Raw genomic sequence first — 21,972 nt, forward strand, 5'->3', positions numbered from 1 at the left:
TGACATTTATTTGGATGCATCCTTAACAATGAGCTAATGATGCGCAATTTCAGGATAATGTTGTTCAGAGGCGCTAGCCAATGACACAGCTAACACAATTACTTCAAACTGAAGCTGGAAAGACTGCAAACTACACTAGCTGCACTTCATTTCGTTTGACCTGTTTTCTATTGACATTTCTTTGTAAATATCCATAACAATTATGCTGATTCTTCATGATTTTTGACTGGCTGAGAAAATCTCCCTCCGTCTGTTTCATCCCGACTCCCGACATCTACACGTTCATTACTATGAAACAGCTGGAGATCGAATTTCAATACTGAAACAATGTTGCAAATGTCAGAGACAGAAAGCAAGGTTTATACAAATCTCTAAAAGAAATGGGATATATTGTCTAGATGCTTTTTACAGTGGAGATCAAGTTTATAAATTGCCTGGCTGGGCTGATGAGACAGTGGATTGCGCAGTGAGATGGAACAGAGTAAATAGGCATTTAAACGTCATAGCTTTAGCTGGTGGTAACTTGTGGAATAAACACTGGCTGGAATGCAGTTTTAACCAGTCAGCGTCCAGGATTAGCCCCACCCGTTGTATAATAGAACAGTAACTCACCAACCCAGTGTAATGTCTGCAGTGACAGACAGTAAATATGACACTAACTTGATTGTGTGTGTGTGTTCCAGGTTGATAACAAGGGCAACCACTTACTGGTCCACGAGGAGTCCTCCATCAATGTACCCGCCATCGCCGCCGCCCATGTCATCAAACGCTACATCGCGCAGGCCGCCGACGAGCTCTCCTTCGAGGTGACCGCCAAGGACAGGGAGAGCTGAACTGCATTTAGACACAACACATGCACATACACATGCGTGTACACACACTCACATGGACATATGTGCAGATACAAATGGGAATGTCATGGATAAATGGCTGTGCTTGGATGCAGTGATAAATAATCATACGTATTTTGTGAGCACGTTGTTCTTTGCTGTATGACAGGTAATCTGCATCATATTTACTATTCTACAGATGCTCCAATACATTGTTGTTCCTAGGGAGTTGTTTATCCATTACTCTTTTCACACACTACATCTGATTGAACATGCAATTCTTCTGTACAAATACTCTCTGATGCAGTTAGTGGTTCCCAAACGTTTCTTAGCAAATAATACCCACCATCTCTATATGTAGGATGATGTTTCCCCTCAGATGTATTCACAGCATGACTAGTGAGTCTCTTCTTTAGCAATGACACTGATCCAGCTATCCTTCTCTTCTCCTCTCTTTCCCTTTCTCTCTCCCATCTCTTTCTCTCCCCTGACAGGTTGGGGACATTGTGTCGGTGATTGACATGCCCCCCAAAGAGGACACCACATGGTGGAGGGGCAAGCACGGCTTTCAGGTTTGTGGCCCAGATGCACATACACACACAAACAAACAACATTTGGTTTGGACGTTTAGCTAATTCTACTATATTTATCCATATACCAAAGACCAAATCAGGACTATCTCATCAGTTAAAGACAGACATACTCATTGTATCATACAAAATGGGTACACAGAGTGGTTGTTCTCGATCGTGATGTGATTATATTAGCCGAGCTACGTTTTCCAGTATTCCATTTAAAGTGATCAATAGTCTTTCCTTGAGCACAATAAAACCTGATCTTGTGTTGTCTGTTGATCTAATCCAGCTGAACTTCCTGTGCCCTTAGCATTGACCCGTAGCAGTGTTCTGGTCATAGCTGACCCATAACATTGCGGCTCGCTGCCCCGGGGAAAAATACTGATACAGGCCAGCTGGGAAGGCAGCCATGTTGGATGGGGCTTCACAACATGTTGTTATTGAATGCTGCAGAAGGGCAATCAGGAACTTGGGAGGCTGTTAGGCTAAAGACTCTTGGAGGCGGTTGTTGCCTGTTGCTTTGTTGTACTGTAGGGGTGCATAAAGAGTTTTAAAGATTTTGGTATATCAAGTAGATGAAGATTCCTTGGTTTCGATTCCTTGATTTTGTCTATTTTTTCATTATTATGAATCATGGCACTCATTCCTACCAAGAATGATGGTCTGGTGCATACCATGACGTTTGGTCTTCAACAATGATGTCATAACTAGGTTATTACACATATTGTTGGTCCTTGAAACCAATCTGGATTTTGGGGAAACACCATTGTATGTCAATGCTCCACTAGATGGTGGAGCATTGATTGGATTGTGTATCTGCTAGCACAAAGCAGATGTCAATGTCCTCCCTGCTATCTCCACCGGAGGGCAGTCAGTCACCCTACAGACAGTCTGAGTCAGTCTGTGGCTTGAGGTCAGGTAGGCAGCTCACATCTGTCTGTATGACACAACACATCAGCCTGCCTGCAGAGCCTCAAGGAGAGAGAGGGGGGGGTGGTATATATATGAGAGAGAGAGAGAGAGAGAGAGAGAGAGAGAGAGAGAGAGAGAGAGAGAGAGAGAGAGAGAGAGAGAGAGAGAGAGAGAGAGAACCCGACCATGGAAAGGGTGAGCTTATTTCGTTGAGTGCTCATCATGCGTCACATCTTTATATAGCATAGTACTGTTTGTAAGTTGCTGGACCTTGGATCCCTATGATAGTCACATTCAACCCTCTTATCAGTGACATTTACTACAAGATGGAAGCCGTTTATTTTGCAAAGCGTGTAGGTTACATACTCCTAAGCAAATAGACGCTTCTTTAAAAGTGTCTATTAGTGTAGTCTGGTCTCTGATTTGTTAGGTATCACACACGTTAAGATTTGTAAATCAGAGATAGGACTAGATGATTAGTCAATAATGACAGAGAAGGGTTTTGTCAAGTTGCTCTGCTCGGAATGGCTTTGGTTTAGCAGTTTCCCACATCTTTATTAAAGCACGCAAAAATATTTATATTATGTCTTCCTCCAAACTCATTAAGTGAAGCCTAGAGATTTATATTATTCTATTATACAGCCTAGAGATTTATATTATTCTATTATACAGCCTAGAGATTTATATTATTCTATTATACAGCCTAGAGATTTATATTATTCTATTATACAGCCTAAGAGATTTATATTATTCTATTATACAGCCTAGAGATTTATATTATTCTATTATACAGCCTTGAGATTTATATTATTCTATTATACAGCCTAAGAGATTTATATTATTCTATTATACAGCCTATAGATTTATATTATTCTATTATACAGCCTAAAGATTTATATTATTCTATTATACAGCCTAGAGATTTACACTGCTCAAAAAAATAAAGGGAACACTTAAACAACACAATGTAACTCCAAGTCAATCACACTTCTGTGAAATCAAACTGTCCACTTAGGAAGCAACACTGATTGACAATAAATTGCACATGCTGTTGTGCAAATGGAATAGACAACAGGTGGAAATTATAGGCAATTAGCAAGACACCCCCAATAAAGGAGTGGTTCTGCAGGTGGTGACCACAGACCACTTCTCAGTTCCTATGCTTCCTGGCTGATGTTTTGGTCACTTTTGAATGCTGGCGGTGCTTTCACTCTAGTGGTAGCATGAGACGGAGTCTACAACCCACACAAGTGGCTCAGGTAGTGCAGCTCATCCAGGATGGCACATCAATGCGAGCTGTGGCAAGAAGGTTTGCTGTGTCTGTCAGCGTAGTGTCCAGAGCATGGAGGCGCTACCAGGAGACAGGCCAGTACATCAGGAGACGTGGAGGAGGCCGTAGGAGGGCAACAACCCAGCAGCAGGACCGCTACCTCCGCCTTTGTGCAAGGAGGAGCACTGCCAGAGCCCTGCAAAATGACCTCCAGCAGACCACAAATGTGCATGTGTCTGCTCAAACGGTCAGAAACAGACTCCATGAGGGTGGTATGAGGGCCCGACGTCCACAGGTGGGGGTTGTGCTTACAGCCCAACACCGTGCAGGACGTTTGGCATTTGCCAGAGAACACCAAGATTGGCAAATTCGCCACTGGCGCCCTGTGCTCTTCACAGATGAAAGCAGGTTCACACTGAGCACGTGACAGACGTGACAGAGTCTGGAGACGCCGTGGAGAACGTTCTGCTGCCTGCAACATCCTCCAGCATGACCGGTTTGGCGGTGGGTCAGTCATGGTGTGGGGTGGCATTTCTTTGGGGGGCCGCACAGCCCTCCATGTGCTCACCAGATGTAGCCTGACTGCCATTAGGTACCGAGATGAGATCCTCAGACCCCTTGTGAGACCATATGCTGGTGCGGTTGGCCCTGGGTTCCTCCTAATGCAAGACAATGCTAGACCTCATGTGGCTGGAGTGTGTCAGCAGTTCCTGCAAGAGGAAGGCATTTATGCTATGGACTGGCCCGCCCATTCCCCAGACCTGAATCCAATTGACCACATCTGGGACATCATGTCTCGCTCCATCCACCAACGCCACGTTGCACCACAGACTGTCCAGGAGTTGGCGGATGCTTTAGTCCAGGTCTGGGAGGAGATCCCTCGGGAGACCATCCGCCACCTCATCAGGAGCATGCCCAGGCGTTGTAGGGAGGTCATACAGGCACGTGGAGGCCACACACACTACTGAGCCTCATTTTGACTTGTTTAAAGGACATTACATCAAAGTTGGATCAGCCTGTAGTGTGGTTTTACACTTTAATTTTGAGTGTGACTCCAAATCCAGACCTCCATGGGTTGATAAATTTGATTTCCATTGATAATTTTTGTGTGATTTTGTTGTCAGCACATTCAACTATGTAAAGAAAAAAGTATTTAATAAGAATATTTCATTCATTCAGATCTAGGATGTGTTATTTTAGTGTTCCCTTTATTTTTTTGAGCAGTGTATATTATTCTATTATACAGCCTAAGAGATGTATATTATTCTATTATACAGCCTAGAGATTTATATTATTCTATTATACAGCCTAGAGATTTATATGATTCTATTATACAGCCTAGAGATTTATATTATTCTATTATACAGCCTAAGATATTTATATTATTCTATTATACAGCCATAGAGATGTATATTATTCTATTATACAGCCTAGAGATGTATATTATTCTATTATACAGCCTAGAGATTTATATTATTTTATTATACAGCCTAGAGATGTATATAATTCTATTATACAGCCTAGAGATTTATATTATTCTATTATACAGCCTAGAGATTTATATGATTCTATTATACAGCCTAAGAGATGTATATTATTCTATTTTACAGCCTAGAGATTTATATTATTCTATTATACAGCCTAGAGATTTATATTATTCTATTATACAGCCTAGAGATTTATATTATTCTATTATACAGCCTAGAGATTTATATTATTCTATTATACAGCCTAAGAGATTTATATTATTCTATTATACAGCCTTGAGATTTATATTCTTCTATTTTACAGCCTAGAGATTTATATTATTCTATTATACAGCCTAGAGATTTATATTCTTCTATTTTACAGCCTAGAGATGTATATTATTCTATTATACAGCCTAGATATTTATATTATTCTATTATACAGCCTAAGAGATGTATATAATTATATTATACAGCCTAAGAGATGTATATTATTCTATTATACAGCCTAGAGATTTATATTCTTCTATTTTACAGCCTAGAGATTTATATTATTCTATTATACAGCCTAGAGATTTATATTCTTCTATTTTACAGCCTAGAGATGTATATTATTCTATTATACAGCCTAGAGATTTATATTATTCTATTATACAGCCTAAGAGATGTATATAATTATATTATACAGCCTAAGAGATGTATATTATTCTATTATACAGCCTAGAGATTTATATTCTTCTATTTTACAGCCTAGAGATTTATATTATTCTATTATACAGCCTAGAGATGTATATTATTCTATTATACAGCCTAGAGATTTATATTATTCTATTATACAGCCTAGAGATTTATATTATTCTATTTTACAGCCTAAGAGATGTATATTATTCTATTATACAGCCTAAGAGATTTATATTATTCTATTATACAGCCTAGAGAGTTATATTATTCTATTATACAGCCTAAGAGATGTATATTATTCTATTAGACAGCCTAGAGATTTATATTATTCTATTATACAGCCTAAGAGATTTATATTATTCTATTTTACAGCCTAGAGATTTATATTATTCTATTATACAGCCTAGAGATGTATATTATTCTATTATACAGCCTAAGAGATTTATATTATACAGCCTAGAGATTTATATTATTCTATTATACAGCCTAAAGATTTATATTATTCTATTATACAGCCAAAGAGATGTATATTATTCTATTATACAGCCAAAGAGATTTATATTATTCTATTATACAGCCTAAGAGATTTATATTATTTTATATTACAGCCTAGAGATTTATATTATTCTATTATACAACCTAAGAGATTTATATTATTCTATTATACAGCCTAGAGATTTATATTATTCTATTATACAGCCTAGAGATTTATATTATTCTGTTATACAGCCTAAGAGATTTCTTAACACTCACAAAGACTTGAGGAAGTCAGTTTAGCCTGGAGCAGCGATGGGCGTTAGAAATAATTTTACTATTCTAATAATATCATGCATTTTTTCCAGATATTTGAAATACATGTTTTTTGTTTAGTTTTTTTACATATGTTTTTAACCTGAGCATACCGGGAGAGACTGTGCCGCTCTGCTGCTGCAGGGGAGGGGACGGTATTTGTGAGATGGGAACGGACGAGAGAGAGTAGCTAGCTCGTCAGACTTGATACACTAGCTAACTTGTAGCAGCCACAATGTTATTTATCATCCCATTTGACCGTGCCTTTCTTGACTGGAATAAGTTGGAGTAGACTAGAAAAGCAAGCTTGCTACCCTGGCTAATTGAGTCTACATTTTGCTGCGCTTTTGGTTGCTTGTTGTAGCCTACTCATTCTCATTTCGCTAATGTTTAATTTCGTAATTTTAATTCCATCTTGCACAATGCAATAAAATGCAAATTAATTACTTAAAAATCATACAATGTGATTTTCTGGATTTTTGTTTTAGATTCCGTCTCACAGTTGAAGTGTACCTATGATAAAAATTACAGACCTCTACATGCTTTGTAATTAGGAAAACCTGCAAAATCGGCAGTGTATCAAATACTTGTTCTCCCCACTGTATGTCTATTTGCACTGGGAGGATCAGTTGTGTTAAATCAGAAATTATTTGTTTTACTCATGTTCATCTGAAAAATAATATAAATAAATATGTTTTATTGTCGCACACAGGATGGGTGCAGTGAAATGTGTTGTTTTAAAGGGTCAGCCATAGTAGTATGGCACCCCTTGAGCAAATTAGGGTTTAAGTGCCTTGCTTTTTTTCACCTTGTTTGCTCGGGTAATCGAGCCAGCAACCTTTCGGTTACTGGCCCATTGCCCTAACCGCTAGGCTACCTGACGCACTAACATTTGTGTCCGACAAGGATATTTTGCTTTCCGGTTGACTGTAGAGATTTTAAACTATCACAGTCTGCTCTTGACTGCTGTCCAGTGTCCAATTATAGACTAGAAGGACATGTTCTTATGATATAAAACATTTGGGATACACACACAGCATGTGCACACAGTCACACACACACACACACATTGCCCCACACACACTCACCCTCCGGCCTTTACCTCCGCTTCAGCTGGCACAGACCATTCCTAAAAGCCATAGCTTGGGCAGCTAATTAGGCACATGATCTTGACTGAACACCACAACGAGCACAGCACATTTCCAAGTGGCATCCTGGGTCGCACACCAACCTTTTAGTATGTGTTTATACCAACTGCCTATGGACTCCCTAATCCAGAGAGAGGTCTCCAACAAAGGCCAGATGCACAGTAGAGACATATTGATATAAGTGGCTGAAGACTGTTTATCAGTCTTTAATGGTACTGCTCACTTTCTCTCACTCATTCATTCATTCATTTTCACACACACTCATCCTCTCTGCTCACTCTTGTGCTCTCTGTCTCTCGCTCTCTCTGTCTCTCTCTGTCTCTGTGTGTGTGTGTGTGTGTAAAAAGTGTTTTTTGTCTTCTCTCCCCAGGTTGGCTTCTTTCCCAGTGAGTGTGTGGAGCTGATAAACGACAAGGTGCCGCAGTCCGTCACCAACTCGGTGCCAAAACCAGGTACTGTATTTCCTCTCTAATAACAGTGATGCGTCCGTGACTCTCCTAGCGTTCGCTCCCACTTGGTGCTATGTTGTTTTTGGTGGATAAAGTATATAATAGGTCTTATCAAAAATGTGTTGTTGTCACTTTGACGTCATTAACTATAAACTACTAACTAGATATATCTGATATTTCTGACAGCAGGAAGCAGTTGGTTATGGAAAATTTATATCAACGTTAGAGTATGATAATGTCTAGTGAGATTGGGGGGGGGATTCCCATCTGTGATCTCGTCTGTAAGTGTGTGGTGTGATGATGATGTGGATGGGATGTGTGGTGTGTCATGGTGACTGAGCTGCAACAGGTGCTAGTGCCACTCTGTGGAGGAGTAAGGGTGATGTTCTACACAAGTGTCTGTCTGTCTCAGGCAGCTAGGCCAGCTGAGGCTAAAGCACAGAGCAATGTGAGGGAACACCTATCATGTCATTGCAAAGACAGAGCAGCAGAGACCACTGAATGAGTGAAGTCACAACCAACCCAAACGTTTCTCATGTTAACTGGCCTTTTTAAATGTATTTCAGGGCTGGCTCCACAATACAATAGGGTGAATCCAAAAGGAAAGTTTAGTGACGGTATAGACCTAGGGATTGATTGAAGAGACTTGTGTATTGAACACAACACTTGACTGCAAAATATAAACATAAGACCTAGATCATAATATTGATATCTTTAGTTGAATGTGATGATCTTATATTGGTATGAAGTGTCCAGTGAGAATTCCCACTACTCAACGTTTCACAACTTGAAAAATGAAATCCATAGTTATCGTGTTCTTGAATAACCACCTAAACTCACGTCTCATGTCTCTATTTGCACAATGTCAATGTTAATCCAATGCAAACACGTATTGCTGATCTATAGGTAGCCACATCAAACAGATAAGCCACCTAGCGCACTCATATGAGTGTCCAAAAACAAACACGGCCATTCAACACGTGAGTGTACCATAAAGCCCTATCACAATCAGAAAGTACAGCCACGACATTCTGATAGGCATAATAGAAACTCTATCATGCATGGACTTTGATCCCCTCTTACATGGGTAATGCTTTTAGATGGATTGTGAAAAGTGCAGCTTATGTCATGTTTCGGAATGACCAGGCTGCCAAGCCCTTTCCATGGCATCCCATCCCATCCTATTCATATCTTATATCCTGAGATGGCATCCCATTCCCTATAGAGCACTATGTAGGGAATGAGGTACCATTTTGGACTCAGCCCCATGTACTCTCTCGATCAGCCACAGACACCTTAAGCCTATCTAAATCAGCCTTGAAAAATTCCCTTCCAATTCAAGGGGTGAATCACGCAATGACTCAGTGTCAGAACCAACCCTTTGGAATTGAGGTGGGAGGCCTGGTAGGAGCAGAACCATGCAAGGCCTGCTGGGAACAATATCAAGGCAAAGGGAACAGGGAAGTGGTGACATGGCAAAAAAACAACACACCCCATAGGATCCGCAATGAGGAATAGCATCATCACCATAACTATGCCGTCTCAGATGTTGTTAGGGGTTACGGCCCAATGTTATCTGGTGCACAAAATTTAAAGCTAATGTTTCTAAGCATATTAGATGGTGTGTTATGCAAATAAAATAATGCATCATGCTGTATCTGTCATACTGTCCTGAATGCACACAAAGAATGTCAACTCTGTGGAAATGGCTCCTATTTGCTTGCCCACCCATTTTAGATCTCCGCTCATTGGGTTGCCATATTGGTCACACACCTGAAATTTTCATGTCGTTTTTTGCACGGCTTCACGCTGCTCCATGCATGTTTAAGCTTGTTGTTTATTTCACTGTCATCCCCTTTGCCCCCCCACCCTACTTCAGCATTCCCCTGCTCTGGTCTGCGGCCTGCCTCCTGGAGTCTCTTCCCACCCTGTGCTTGCTGGTATACACCCCCCTCTCCCTATCCCTCTCACAAACACAGGCCCCGTTCAAGTGCATCCTTCTTCTCTTTCCTTGAAGTAGTCAATGATTAGAAATTACTGGACAGGTGAAAGCCATGTGATGGAGCCCTTGGGTTCACCTATCTAATCATGCTTAATCACTGATTAGAGGAGGGAGGAAGAAAGGATGCACTTAAGGGCCACACACTTTTCTTACCCACACTGCTTTTCCTCCTTCCACACCTGGTTGTCAAATTCAATAGTCATTTCAACACTTAATGATACTTTGTACTGCCTGACACCAATTTTTACAGTGAAAAGGATTTTATTTGCTGACAAAGTTTTGTAGTATTCACTGCACAATGATGTACTATGAAAGGGTTATTCATTTCCTGTATATTAATTGAACTTTAACCAATGCACACATAATGCTTAATGTCCTTTTGTGCCTCCTCCACCAAGTGTCAGATGCCAAGCTATCTGACTGACTGACAGTCTCGAAACAGAAAAAAGCTGTGGTTCCTGCCATGTTCCTCCTCTAACAGGACGTTCTCTCCCTCTCCGTTCCTACCCGCCTCTCCTGCCTATCCATCCGTTCGTGTGACGGCATACAGATTTGGAGATAGAGAGTGTAAAGCAGGACAGTGCATGGGTGACCGACCCGTTAAACTTCTACAGCCTGAGCTCAGGTAGACACGTGTGTCCATCCCTACGTGTGCCTTAACCACCCCAGAGCTAACCCACTACTAACGCACACGACACGCCGCTGAGGCACTTTGTCTTTCTCTGTCTGTTCACCAAGTCTCTAAGATAACACTACACTAGGACAAGAGTCCGCAGGTAATTCTTAGTTCGCTCTTCATTCTTAGTTCTTGGTGCACTCTATGATGTAACACAAGTGCTTTGGTCAAGAGCCTTCTCTTTGATGCGTGTAAACTCACTTGAACAGCTAAATCCACTTACTCTCTAACCTGAGCACTGTTGTCGGAGTGTAACGTACCCTCCTTTATCAGATTCACTTGCACTAGACTTAATTAGTTGATTACTAGATTATTTCCAATGACTGTGTTGCTGTGTTATTTACCTTTTGTTATTTAGGTTTATCAGGGTTCCTTTTGAGGAGTTGATCCTGCTGCTTTTTTTCTTCAGACTTCTTCAGTGTCCTCCCTATCTGGTTACCAGCCAGCTGTAGTTGTCTATTCTGTTTGGTTTAACTTGAAAGACTTTTGGCTGTGGCTGTGGCTGGGGTCTAGACTGGCTTGATTTATTCAAGTCCCCCCTTTAAGGTGGGTGCTATAAAATGATCCTTTGGGTCGTTAAGCTTTGTCCTGCAACAGTAAGGAGCCCAGTCTTCTCCATGGTCACTGAAATGGCTACATTCCTAACAGGAACCCTGACATGTTCAAACATACACTCACCAGCTCCCCTGCATAGAAAATGGTCCCTGTCCTTTTAGCTGGCGAACTGGGTTGAGATTTCTCCCTCTGAAATGTCAGAGAGTGAGCAGATTGAAGGAGATCCTTTGCAGTTGTCTTCACCACTGTATTGAGTTGTATTTGGAAAAAAGTTACTTTGGAAAGCTGAGAGGGTTCTTAGAATTGTTTTTAACTCAAGTTTAAAAGGACATCTGCAAATCTGTCTCACTTGGATGAAGGGTTACGGTGTAACTAAACCTAGAGTCCTTTTGTGTAACTTTCTCGAAGTCTGAGGAGACACACGTCATCCACACACTTAAACACTGAAGTCTGAGAGACACACACATCATCCACACACTTAAACACTGAAGTCTGAGAGACACACACATCATCCACACACTTAAACACTGAAGTCTGAGAGACACACACATCATCCACACACTTAAACACTGAAGTCTGAGAGACACACACATCATCCACACACTTAAACACTGAAGTCTGAGCAACAGTGTGGTCAGCTCTGCTGTTTTCTCCAGCCTGACTGCCCTAGTATGGCAGGTGTTTGTCCAGATGTTCTGACCCCACTACTCTTTGAATCTCCTACTTCCTCCTTGGGCTGGAGCTGGCTTCCTGTCTGGGGACCAGTCGAGTGACTTGGGCAGCTGTGAGGAGCGCAAGCGAGCCAAGACAAGAGCTGGATGTGTCTATGAGAGAAGCAAAGTGAGAGATAGAATGGAGAATGTGTGAAGGAGACAGTAATATTTGTCATGCTTTTCCCAATGGGGCTTTGGTCAATTTCCTGACACACATGCTCTGGGCCGTGAAAGTATGTGAGGCACAGAGACCTTGTGTAGTTTGGGCCTGTGGGGAATGATTGGGGGAGATTGTCTCAGAAACTTCAGCCCTCATTCTCTTCGATGCGAAACAAGGGTGCTCACGCACCTACTATGACCCTTGGGTTATGTTTTTGGTGCACACACAACTTGTGCATAGTACGCCAATGTGAAAACAAAGGGAATGTTTTTTAGGCTACTTTGAGGGTGTTAACCTAAAATGACACAAGGACTAGGTTCCAGTTTAACAATGTTTACTAAACCGTATTTCCACAGTGCATAGTTGCCATTGCACTCAGGGCAGGTCCATCAACAATGAGACTACCGCACAGGCGTACTAATAACAGAGTGATAGCACTATAATAACAGAAATATAGGGATACTTTAAACATGAACTTAACAGAGGAGTTGGTGTTTGAAAGTGTAACAAAATGTTATCAAGGCGTTTCCCATGTCGGTTAATTTGAGAACATCAAACCACAATGCACAGTTAATTCTGTGTCTGAGTGGAAATACTGAGAAAAGATTACATGAATCGAAAAGGGAAGCTTTGTCTTCACCCTGCATGCATTGAATGCACATACAGTGTGTACAGGTTGATGACTTTGCATTGCAACATACTCAAAACACCACAAAACGGTGTGGTATATTCTCCCACTATATCGCTTCTGTAGCATTGGTGCCCTGTAATATTGACAGATTTGTTGGTGCTGGGATAGGAGTCCATGTTTTTCAGAGGTGGAATGTGGCCTTGAATCAGAATCTGCCACTTCATAGTAAATAGATGATGTCCTTGTTTGGCTTCAATACATAGTGCTATTTAGTTATTTCATTTTTCTTTACTCAAGTATGGGTAGCTGCAGCACAATATGACGACTGGAGTATGGGCGAGTGGCTGTGTCGAAGGAGAGTGGGTGTATAGAAAGCGACTCAGCTAATTGGGCAGATTTGTTGCCACTCACAACGAGTCGATAAGCCGGTGACCAGTGCACCGGTGTTGTATCGAGATGCATGCCAACCTGCTTCTTACCTGCTTCCTAATGGGCAGCTGTATCAGGTCATGTCGCCGGCAGTAGGCACCGTGGCAACTTTTTACCTTCCCATGGTTTCATAGCAGCCTATACAAGAAATAATGAAAATTGATAACCATCTAGATGTCACTTTGATACATGGATACAGTCTACAACTCAATGGGGAGGGCATGAACGGCAACTACACTGGAACTACTGTCTCGCAGGTCCGGCAACGGCATGGGAAGTAGCTACTAGTAGCGAGGTCAGTACAGGTGCATCAAAGCTGGGACCGAGGGACTGAAAAATAGCTTCTATCTCAAGGCCATCAGACTGTTAAACAGCCATCACTAACACAGAGATGCTGCTGCCTACATACAGACTTGAAATCATTGGCCACTCTAGTAAATGGATCACTAGTCACTTTAGTAATGCCACTTTAATACTGATGTTTACATATCTTGCATTACTCATCCCATATGTATATACTGTATTTTATACCATCTATTGCATCTTGCCTATGCTGCTCGGTCATTGCTCATCCATATATTTATATGTACATATTCTTATTCTTATTAAATTAAAAAAAAATATATATTGCGGGAAGATTGTTGCTTCCATCAATGTAATTGTCTGCATCATTTCAAATCCCCCATATATTTTGGGGGTAAATATCAATAGACATACATACATACATACCCATATATATATATATATGTATACATACACATTCATACACACAGTTGAAGTCGGAAGTTTACATACACCTTAGCCAAATACATTTAAACTCCGTTTTTCACAATTACTGACATTTAATCCTAGTAAAAATGTATTCTTAGGTCAGTTAGGATCACCACTTTATTTTAAGAATGTGAAATGTCAGACTAATAGTAGAGCTAATGATTTATTTCAGCTTTTATTTCTTTCATCACATTCCCAGTGGGTCAGAAGTTTACATACACTCAATTAGTATTTGGTAGCATTGCCTTTAAATTGTTTAACTTGGGTCAAATGTTTCGGGTAGCCTTCCACAAGCTTCCCACCTTAAGTTGGGTGAATTTTGGCCCATTCCTCTTGACAGAGCTGGTGTAACTGAGTCAGGTTTGTAGGCTTCCTTGCTCGCACACGCTTTTTCAGTTCTGCCCACAAATTGTCTATGGGATTGAGGTCATGGCTTTGTGATGGCCACTCCAAAACCTTGACTTTGTTGTCCTTAAGCCATTTTGCCACACCTTTGGAAGTATGCTTGGGGTCATTGTCCATTTGGAAGACCCATTTGCGACCAAGCTTTAACATCCTGACTGATGTCTTGAGATGTTGCTTCAATATATCCACATCATTTTCCTCCCTCATGAAGCCATCTATTTTGTGAAGTGCACCAGCCCCTCCTGCAGCAAAGCACCCCCACAACATGATGCTGCCAACCGTGCTTCATGTTAGGATGGTGTTCTTTGGCTTGCAAGCTTCCCCCTTTTTCCTCCAAACATAACGATGGTCATTATGGCCAAACAGTTCTATTTTTATATTTACGTTTCATCAGACCAGAGGACATTTCTCCAAAAAGTACGATCTTTGTCCCCATGTGCAGTTGAAAACCGTAGTCTGGCTTTTTTATGGCAGTTTTGGAGCAGTGGCTTCTTCCTTGCTGAGCGGCCTTTCAGGTTATGTCGATATAGGACTCGTTTTACTGTGGATATAGATGCTTTTGTACCTGTTTCCTACAGCATCTTCACCAGGTCCTTTACTTCTGTTCTGGGATTGATTTGCACTTTTCGCACCAAAGTACACTCATCTCTAGGAGACAGAACGCGTCTGGAATTTTCCAAGCTGTTTAAAGGCACCGTCAATTTAGTGTATGTAAACTTCTGACCCATTGGACTTGTGATACAGTGAATTATAAGTGAAATAATCTGTCTGTAAACAATTGTTGGAAAAATTACTTCATGTCCTAACCGACTTGCCAAAACTATAGTTTGTTAGCAAGAAATTTGTGGAGTGGTTGAAAAATGAGTTTTAATGACTCCAATCTAAGTGTATGTAAACGTCCGACTTCAACTGTATACACATACATGCACATACATATATATATATACACATACATGCATGAATATACATACTTTTTTTTAGAATATACCTTTATTATTCCCCTTCCATCCCTTTACTTGGATGTATGTGTATTAGGTAGTTGTTGTGGAATTGTTAGATTACTTGTTGATATTGCTGCATTGTCTGAACTAAACTCAGCAAAAAAAGAAACGTCCTCTCACTGTCAACTGTGTTTATTTTCAGCAAACTTAACGTGTAAATATTTGTATGAACATAACAAGATTCAACAACTGAGACATAACCTGAACAAGTTCCACAGACATGTGACTAACAGAAATTGAATAATGTGTCCCTGAACAAAGGTGGGGTCAAAATCAAAAGTAACAGACAGTATCTGGTGTGGCCACCAGCTGCATTAAGTATTGCAGTGCATCTCCTCCTCGTGGACTGCACCAGATTTGCCAGTTCTTGCTGTGAGATGTTACCCCACTCTTCCACCAAAGCATCTGCAAGTGCCCAGACATTTCTGGGGCGAATGGCCTTAGCCCTCACGCTCCGATCCAACAGGTCCCAGACGTTCTCAATGAGATTGAGATCCGGGCTCTTCGATTGCCATGGCAGAACACTGACATTCCTGTCTTGCAGGAAATCACGCACAGAACGAGCAGTATGGCTGGTGGCATTGTCATGCTGGAGAGTCATGTCAGGATGAGCCTGCAGGAAGGGTACCACATGAGGGAGGAGGATGTCTTCCCTGTAATGCACAGTGTTGAGATTGCCTGCAATGACAACAAGCTCAGTCCGATGATGCTATGACACATCGCCCCAGACCATGACGGACCCTCCACCTCCAAATCGATCCTGCTCCAGAGTACAGGCCTCGGTGTAACGCTCATTCCTTCTACGATACACGCAAATTTGACCATCACCCCTGGTGAGACAAAACCACGACTCGTCAGTGGATGACATTTTTTGCCAGTCCTGTCTGGTCCAGCGACGGTGGGTTTGTGCCCATAGGCGACGTTGTTGCCGGTCATGTCTGGTGAGGACCTGCCTTACAACAGGCCTACAGGCCCTCAGTCCAGCCTTTCTCAGCCTATTGCGGCCAGTCAGAGCCCTGATGGTGGGATTGTGCGTTCCTGGTGTAACTCGGGCAGTTGTTGTTGCTATCCTGTACCTGTCCCGCAGGTGTGGTTTTCGGTACCCGATCCTGTGCAGGTGTTACACGTGGTCTGCCACTGCGAGGACGATCAGCTGTCCATCCTGTCTACCTGTAGCGCTGTCTTAGGCGTCTCACAGTACGGACATTGCAATCTATTGCCCTGGACACATCTGCAGTCCTCATGCCTCCTTGCAGCATGCCCAAGGCACGTTCACACAGATGAGCAGGGACCCTGGGCATCTTTCTTTTGGTGTTTTTCAGAGTCAGTAGAAAGGCCTCTTTAGTGTCCTAAGTTTTCATAACTGTGACCTTAATTGCCTACCGTCTGTAAGCTTGTCTTAACGACCGTTCCACAGGTGCATGTTCATGAATTGTTTATGGTTCATTGAACAAGCAGTGTTTAAACCCTTTACAATGAAGATCTGTGAAGTTATTTGGATTTTTACAAATTATCTTTGAAAAAGGGACATTTCTTTTTTTGCTGAGTTTAGATGCACAAGCATTTCGCTACACTCGCAATAACATCTGCTAACCATGTATATGTGACCAATAAAATTTGATATGATTTATCAGGGTGACAGTCACAGTAAGCACATCATAAGTACTTTTAATAAAAAATAAACAATCATAAATTTTATAACTGAAAATTTACAATTATTTGTGTAAAACTAACAGTGAAATACAACTGACTCATCCTATGGCTTCAAAACACAAGTCCATATTCTCGTATGGTAGCTCAATGTACGGTAGTTGCGTTGCGTGGTAAGAAAAAAAGAAACACCTCAATCAAAACCGTCTAGCCTATAGCACACCCACTCTTTTCCACAAGGCCAAATCGTTCCTTTCGACACACCCACTCCTTTCCACATGCCTGCTACTCTCCTTTCTACACGCCCACTTGCCCATACTCCGGTCGCAGCAACCCTCTTTTCAGTTCAATGGTCTAGTTGGGTTGTAAACTGACACGGGAGGGGGCTGGTTCAACTGAAAGGAAAGAATGCTGTGAAGAAAGTTTACTTGCGGGGCGATTGAACTCATAGTAGACTCGCTGAGGAGTGAGAAGCACACTTATCCTAATCCTATTTTTGACTGCTATTCACTGTCCGTGAGCAGCCCTACATTTTGTGATTGTCAAGTGATGTTTTGTCGGCGTTGTCTTTTGAAATAATTAGTCGTATTAACCAAATTATGAGGAGTTACAGAACGAGCATCTGTAAGGAAATGCCTACAGTTTACCTTGGATCCCCTATTTAAGGTCCTGTCATAAAGTGAGAATCCCACTGAAACGCAGGTAAGAATGTATTACGGTATGGGATTTAATTTGTAGCCTTGTATAGTGTGTACTTAGTAGTTGTAGTTGTATCTGGGGGGTTAGAACCGTCTTTGCCCTTAAATTCCGTTTATTTTTCACTTATTCACTGCTTTCTCACCAATATTCTGAAATTATGTTGTCAATCGATGAAAGTTCGAGCCGTTTTGTTGATCTTCTCTGAAATTATTTTTGTTATTAGATTTACGTGATGTGGGCAGTCATGTCATTTAGTCTAGTAGCACAGTTGTTGAAACTCAAATCAGCCCTAACATTCCTTTGACAATTACTCTAAAATGATTATTTCCCTCCCACTGAGTTTAATTAGGTACCAGCCATTGCCCAACTATGTCTCAGGTTGAAACTGCTTTACCTGCTCATGCCTTCAATGACTCATTTGTGAGGGTCTGTTAATATTCAACAGCAGTTAGGTTTAAGTGTCCTATAGGCAGACCTATTTATGTTAAGACTCCTTCTGAATTTCCTTATGCTCACAAGAACAGTGTTGCGTTTTCTTTACACCCTTGATATCTCCTGTGAGTCGTGGCAATTACATCATATAATGACATGCATTAAATTGATTCATAGCTTTGAGATACCACATTGATCCTTTAGAGGTCTATTGGGCTTTGTAGTTTGCATGTCATCAACCTTATCTTGACAAAGGCTGAGATGGATGTCTTATAAAGCAGTTTCATGTGGACTCCCTGAAAATAATACGGCAGAATGAACTCACTCTGGTCCCCCAAGACAAATATTGCTCTATTTGTTAGTTGTCTTAAAGGACCATTTGCAAAGTTGTCCTGTGAGACCACACACTTTTGGCTGATGTCATCCCTCTCTCAGCTAGAACTCTCTGTTACTCCAATGGGGTATTCAGCTTGGAACAATCAGCCATTCTGGCCTGGCTGTGACATGCTCCAGCGCTCTCATACCCAAACAGAGGTCACTGTCTCCCAGGACCACATTTAATGGGCAGATGCAATTCTACTGTTTGCTTTGGACACAACATTGCTCCCACTGGCAATTAAAGCTTTTTTTTGGGCCACAGCTTGCATATAATTGGATAGGTCTATATTATACTGTTACTGTTGTCATCTCTCAATGGTGTCATTTCTAAATATTCTATAGCAGTTTTTCCCATGGAATTCCATAGGACCTGCCTTGGTGAAGAATGTAAACATTGGCTCATGGCAGAACAATGCTCCCCCCTCTATAAAAGTGCTTGACGCGGTTGTAAACGGCGGGATGGGGGGTAATTGAGCAGGTAAGTGGAGCGGTCAAGCCTGTTTTACATGAGCAGGTTGCAAAAAGGCTCTGCTAAATAGAGCATGAAGTTGACATAATAGTTGGATTCCTCGACATCACTCTCCAGTACTATTGTTGGACTGATGTTGCAAGTAGATAAGATATCAATCGACAGACTTGATATCCGTTGTACTGTACTTGGAAATGCAGGGTTTAGTGTCATGGCATCAGTATAACTTGTCATTGTTATCTCGGCAACAATCTCAATACAGTACAGCAAAAGGTATATGCATAATGTTATCAAATCATTTCAGATAAGTTTCAAACAATGCACCTCACAAACTAATTTCTACATTGTGGTTTTGAACCTACGGTTGGCCTGCACGCATCCCTTGAAACGACCCAGCATCCGAGAGGGAGCGTGATGTTTGCTGTGATGTCAGTAACGGTTACTTTACCACGCATCTGGTCCCTGAGCGCACTGGGGCCTCCCTCGCCTGTCACACGTGCGCTCCGGCAATCTCAAACAGTTTTGATGGCTCGCAGTCCAAGCTTTGGCTCCACTTCTTCTCGCTCGCTGTCTCTCTCGCACTCTTGTCTTGATCTCTGTCCTTCTTCCCCTTTGTCATTCTTTCTCCCTCTCCACGTTAGTTCAGCAGCGGTCATGGCGTGGAGAGATTGGAATTTATCCTGCGCCAGAAATATATATATTTTTATTCAGATGCTTATATTTCCTACTGATATCCTGATCCAAATGTTTCCCTGGATAATCTTGGGAATGGGCCATAAATGTAGGAGATGGGGAAGCAAAAATGTTGTCAAGAAAGCTGCTTTATTACAAATACACCACCGTTCAAGAGTTTGGGGTCACTTAGAAAAGTCCTTGTTTTTGAAAGAAAAGCACCTTTTTTGTCCATTAAAATAACAGCAAATTGATCAGAAATACAGTGTAGACATTGTTAATGTTGTAAATTACAATTGAAGCTGGAAACAGCAGATTTTTTATGGAATATCTACATAGGTGTACAGAGGCCCATTATCAGCAACCATCACTCCTGTGTTCCAATGGCATGTTGTGTTAGCTAATCCAAGTTTATAAATTTAAAAGGCTAATTGATCACAAGAAAATCCTTTTGCAATTATGTTAGCACAGCTGAAAACTGGTGTTCTGATTAAAGAAGTAATAAAACTGGCCTTTAGTCTAGTTGAGTATCTGGAGCATCATTTGTGGGTCTGATTACAGGCTCAAAATGGCTAGAAACAAAGAAGTTTCTTCTGAAACTCGTCAGTCTATTCTTGTTTTGAGAAATGATCAATCTTGACTGAGATTATAGCTATGCAGTGCAATGTGGAATGTTATTGTTAGCTTCCTCTACAGTGGCACTTAACTGTGAAAGTTGTAAAGATAAAGAACAGACAGTAGTTGCTTTGTGTTGACTCTGACAGGAGTGTGTTTATGTCCACGTGAGCACCTGCTCCTTACACCACCTTAAAAGTCCTAATTAATGACGTTTGCCTTTCAAAATGTCGTAAAAGTATTTTCTAACTGTATGAGCATTGTGAAATGTCATTACGGTCAGCCACACCAGTTTTATCACGATAATTCTCCTCATAACTGTCAAAATTCCACATAAATGTTCCCCTCTGGCATCCAAGAGTTCCACATACAAATCTCAGGGTGAGGCTGCTGGCTCTTATTTGACTTGCTGTGGACCTCGGAGAATTCCACTGTGTCCAACCACCCGAGGAGCAGCTCTCTGCCCCGCTGACTATGACTCAGCCATTTTATAGGTTTTCAAATGCATACCATGATATAAGAAGGTTTCAGCAACCGCTGGGAAAGTTTTACATCACCCTGATCCACTAACCCGACTGCTGGTCTTCAGCTTGCTCACTACAGTGCCTTCAGGAAGTATTCACACCCCTTTACTTTTTCCAAATTTTGTTGTTACAAAGTGAGATTAAAATGGATTTCATTGTCATTTTTTTGTCAACGATCTATACAAAATACCATAATGTTAAAGTGGAAGAAACATTTGTAAAAAAAAAAATATATATATATATATATATATATGAAAAATAAAACACTAATATATCTTGATTAGATAAGTATTCAACCTCCTGAGTCAATATCTGTTAGAATCACCTTTGGTGTGATTACAGCTGTGAGTCTTTCTGGGTACATCTCTAAGAACTTTGCACGTCTGGATTGTACAATATTAGCACTTATTATTTTTTACATTATTTTTTTCCCTAGATTTTCAAGCCGATTTAACCCCCAAAAATTAACTAGGCCACTCAGGAACATTCAATATCGTCTTGATAAGCAACTCCAGTGTATATTTGGCCTTGTGTTTTAGGTTACTGTCCTGCTGAAAGGTGAATTTGTCTCCCAGCTTGGAAAGCAGACAGCCAGATTTTCCTCTAGGATTTTGCCTGTGCTTTGCTCTATTCTGTTTATTTTTTATCATAAACTCCCTAGTCCTTGCTGATGACAAGCATACCCAGTTCATAATGCAGCCACCACCATGCTTGAAAATAAGAATGGTACTCAGTGATGTGTTTGTTATGTTGAATTTGCCCCAAATATAACGCTTTGTATTCAGGACATAAAGTTAATTATTTTGCCACATTTTTGTTGCAGTCTTACTTTAGTGCCTTATTGCAAACAGGATGCATGTTTTGGAATATTTTTTATTATTTTCAGACTTCCTTCTTTCACTCAGTCAATTAGGTTAGTATTGTGGAGCAATTACAATGTTGTTGATCCTTCCTCAGTTTTCTCCTATCACGGCCATTAAACTCGAACTGTTTTAAAATCACCATTGGCCTCATGGTGAAATCCCTGAGCTCTTTCCTTCTTCTCTGGCAACTGAGTTATCAAGGACGCC

The 21,972-nt window shown here is 41.1% G+C and overlaps 1 protein-coding gene across 1 annotated transcript in view; it reads left to right on the forward strand.

Annotated features, from left to right (window-relative positions):
* The window catches only part of LOC120056986 (rho GTPase-activating protein 32-like), a 242,900-nt gene that overhangs the window by 201,915 nt on the left and 19,013 nt on the right, over positions 1-21,972 (forward strand). Inside the window, exons 9-11 of the mRNA XM_039005315.1 lie at positions 684-806; positions 1,325-1,402; positions 8,042-8,123. Of these exons, the coding sequence (XP_038861243.1) occupies positions 684-806; positions 1,325-1,402; positions 8,042-8,123 (283 nt within the window). The remainder of the gene's footprint in view (positions 1-683; positions 807-1,324; positions 1,403-8,041; positions 8,124-21,972) is intronic.

Source organism: Salvelinus namaycush, chromosome 12 (genome assembly GCF_016432855.1).
Source record: "Salvelinus namaycush isolate Seneca chromosome 12, SaNama_1.0, whole genome shotgun sequence".
Lineage (NCBI taxonomy): Eukaryota > Metazoa > Chordata > Actinopteri > Salmoniformes > Salmonidae > Salvelinus > Salvelinus namaycush.